Source organism: Montipora foliosa, unplaced genomic scaffold (assembly GCF_036669935.1).
Source record: "Montipora foliosa isolate CH-2021 unplaced genomic scaffold, ASM3666993v2 scaffold_435, whole genome shotgun sequence".
NCBI lineage: Eukaryota > Metazoa > Cnidaria > Anthozoa > Scleractinia > Acroporidae > Montipora > Montipora foliosa.
Window position 1 is genome coordinate 152501 of NW_027179740.1, and position 2500 is coordinate 155000.

The window sequence follows — 2500 nt, forward strand, 5'->3', positions numbered from 1 at the left end:
TGAAGAAAGCGAAAGCCGATGGGCAGGATCCCCTGTTAGCCCTCCTAGATTGGCGTAGCATCCCAACAGAAGGCATTGGAACATCGCCAGTGCAGAGGTTAATGGGACGCCGTATTCGAACTTTGCTGCCCACACACGAAAATCTCCTGATTCACCCATCTCACAAGGACACCGCCTCCAAACTGTCCGATCGCAAGTCAAGACAAGTGCGCCAGTACAACAAGAAGTGTCGCCCATTAGAACCTTTGAAATGTGGTCAGACTATCCGAATGAGACTTCCTGGGAGGCAAGAATGGACCCTGGGGACTTGCACCCGAGTTCTGAAGAATAGGTCGTATGAAGTTGAAGTATGCGGTAGGCACTACCGTCGCAACCGGCGACAATTGCGAAAGACGCCTGAAATGCCCTCTCCATTGAATCCAGTATACCGTGAGCCTGAGACACTGGAATTCAATCAAAACCCTACAGAAGCGGAGACTTGGCCCTTTCGGAACCAAGGCCCCACCCTGTAACCGCAACCGAGTTTCAGCCACCGGACGCTGACACAGGAACGGAGAAAGAGCCACTGGAGATGCATCCGCGTCGATCAGACCGCAGAAGGCTACCACCTGTTTGGCATCAGGATTACCAAATGTACTGAGACTCACATGGACACTGAACGTTGAACATTGTTTTTTTTCATTTTGTATTGAGACTCTCATTGAACGCTGAGCCTTTGACCCTGGTTTTATTTTTTGTTTCTGTTTAGTATAGTAATCTTATATAAAGAGGGAGATGTCGCGATGTTGCGTTACTCTGCCACGTGCTCTCAATCACGAGTTTTATGTTGTATGATTGCGTAACCATATCGAGTGACTTATGGGTGTCATATTGCTAGGAGGATCGCATTGATTCGGCTGGCACGATTGTTGCTGATTCCCCCTTCTCCGCAAACCTAGCTTGTGGTTCATAAAGTATTTCAGTTGTCTCAGGGTCCAGTGAATGCCATGATAAACCGAAAGGAAGATTAAGATGGCCGCATATCGATACCCTTTCCTCCAGTAGGCAGCTACACATTCCTCGACGGAATTGAATGTTTCCACACAAGTACAGTCTGGTAATCATACACTATGAGCTATAATATGAAGCAGTAATAATATCACAGCAGGGAACTTCATAGTGATGTTCTCTCTTTCTCGTATATTGCTGTTCAACTAGCATGGTCGACAACTTGTCAGGTAACCAGGCCTCACCTATTCGTCAGGTATTTGTTTGATAGTGTCGGAAGTGTTTTAGATTCTGGGATGAGGTTTGGATTCTGGGATGTGTTTTGGATTCTGGGATGTGTTTTGGATTCTGGGAAGTGTTTCGGATTCTGGGAAGTGTTTTGGATTCTAGGAAGTGTTTTTGGATTCTGGGAAGTGTTTTGGATTCTGGGAAATGTTTTGGATTCTGGGAAGTGTTTTGTCCCTATGGGCCACCGTAGATTTAGAATTAAAGTCTGTTTTTATACTCGTCTATTACTGTGGTTACTTACTTATTTGCTCGGCAATAAAGTTTGAAAGCAAACAGTTCAATGAAAGATCACACAAAGTGTCAATCTACCAATCAGTGCATCACAACTTAAACTGCCAATGGTTGCACTGCCCTGATTGGTAGATTCAAATAGACTCAAATGCTTCGAATTTGTTTGGTTTCTTGCACCAATCATGTTGGGAAATTCAGGGTCACGTTTCTCTGTGAATTTACAACAGATAAAGTTCAAATTCAGCAAACGTATGGGGGCATCCCTAATCGATTGCTTGCTGGTGTCTTTAAGGTGAGAATTTCACTAGTTTGGCGTTCGTTCCAGCTTGAAGCTAACCTTAGGCCTAATTAGGCCTAAAGAAACGTTTTTAGGCCTAAGGAGGCCTAAAGAAACGTTTTTAGGCCTAATTAGGCCTAAGGTTAGCTATTCATGTAACAGTCACGGTAAATTTCAACCTGCAACCTGCAACCTGCAAAATATACCTGCCGGCCTGGAGTTTGCAAGAAAGGCTTGAGTGAGATGTTCCCCCTTGAAAGGGAGCAGATTTTAGGTGCACTTGACAAGCTGATTCCGCTTGCTTGACCCCATCCTTAACTTTTGACATCATGATGGTTCTGAAGCAAATCAAGGCAAACATGTCCAAATAACCCAAATTGATCAGAGAGCTTGTTCACAAGCTATCCACGATGCCCTTACACCTGGTTTTCCATTTTAATACCACATCTATGCAGCGTTCCTCCGTCCTATCCACTGCACTCCACCTTTATTGCTTTATTTTTTCCATTAATCATACTTTTCCTTCCTCTGACATAACAACAAAACACTTTTACACAAAGCCTGAAAAGTCTTTAAGTTTAATCTCGATCATAAAAAGGCAATAAAATTTTGCACAACGTTAATTAAGTATTGGTGAGAAACTGTTGTAGGAATTCTGTATACACTTTTCTTCGTGGAGCTTGGGTTGGGATGAAATGTCCTAAGAAAAGAATTAAA

General features: G+C 43.5%; 1 protein-coding gene across 3 annotated transcripts in view; it reads right to left on the reverse strand.

The window, feature by feature from the left end:
* Window positions 1-2331: 2331 nt before the first annotated feature.
* Window positions 2332-2500, reverse strand: part of LOC137988941 (esterase OVCA2-like) — a 13497-nt gene continuing 13328 nt past the window's right edge. For all 3 annotated transcript variants that reach the window (XM_068834875.1, XM_068834876.1, XM_068834874.1), the window contains one exon: window positions 2332-2483. In XM_068834875.1, coding sequence (XP_068690976.1) covers window positions 2407-2483 — 77 coding nt within the window. In that variant the 3' untranslated portion in view covers window positions 2332-2406. The remainder of the gene's footprint in view (window positions 2484-2500) is intronic.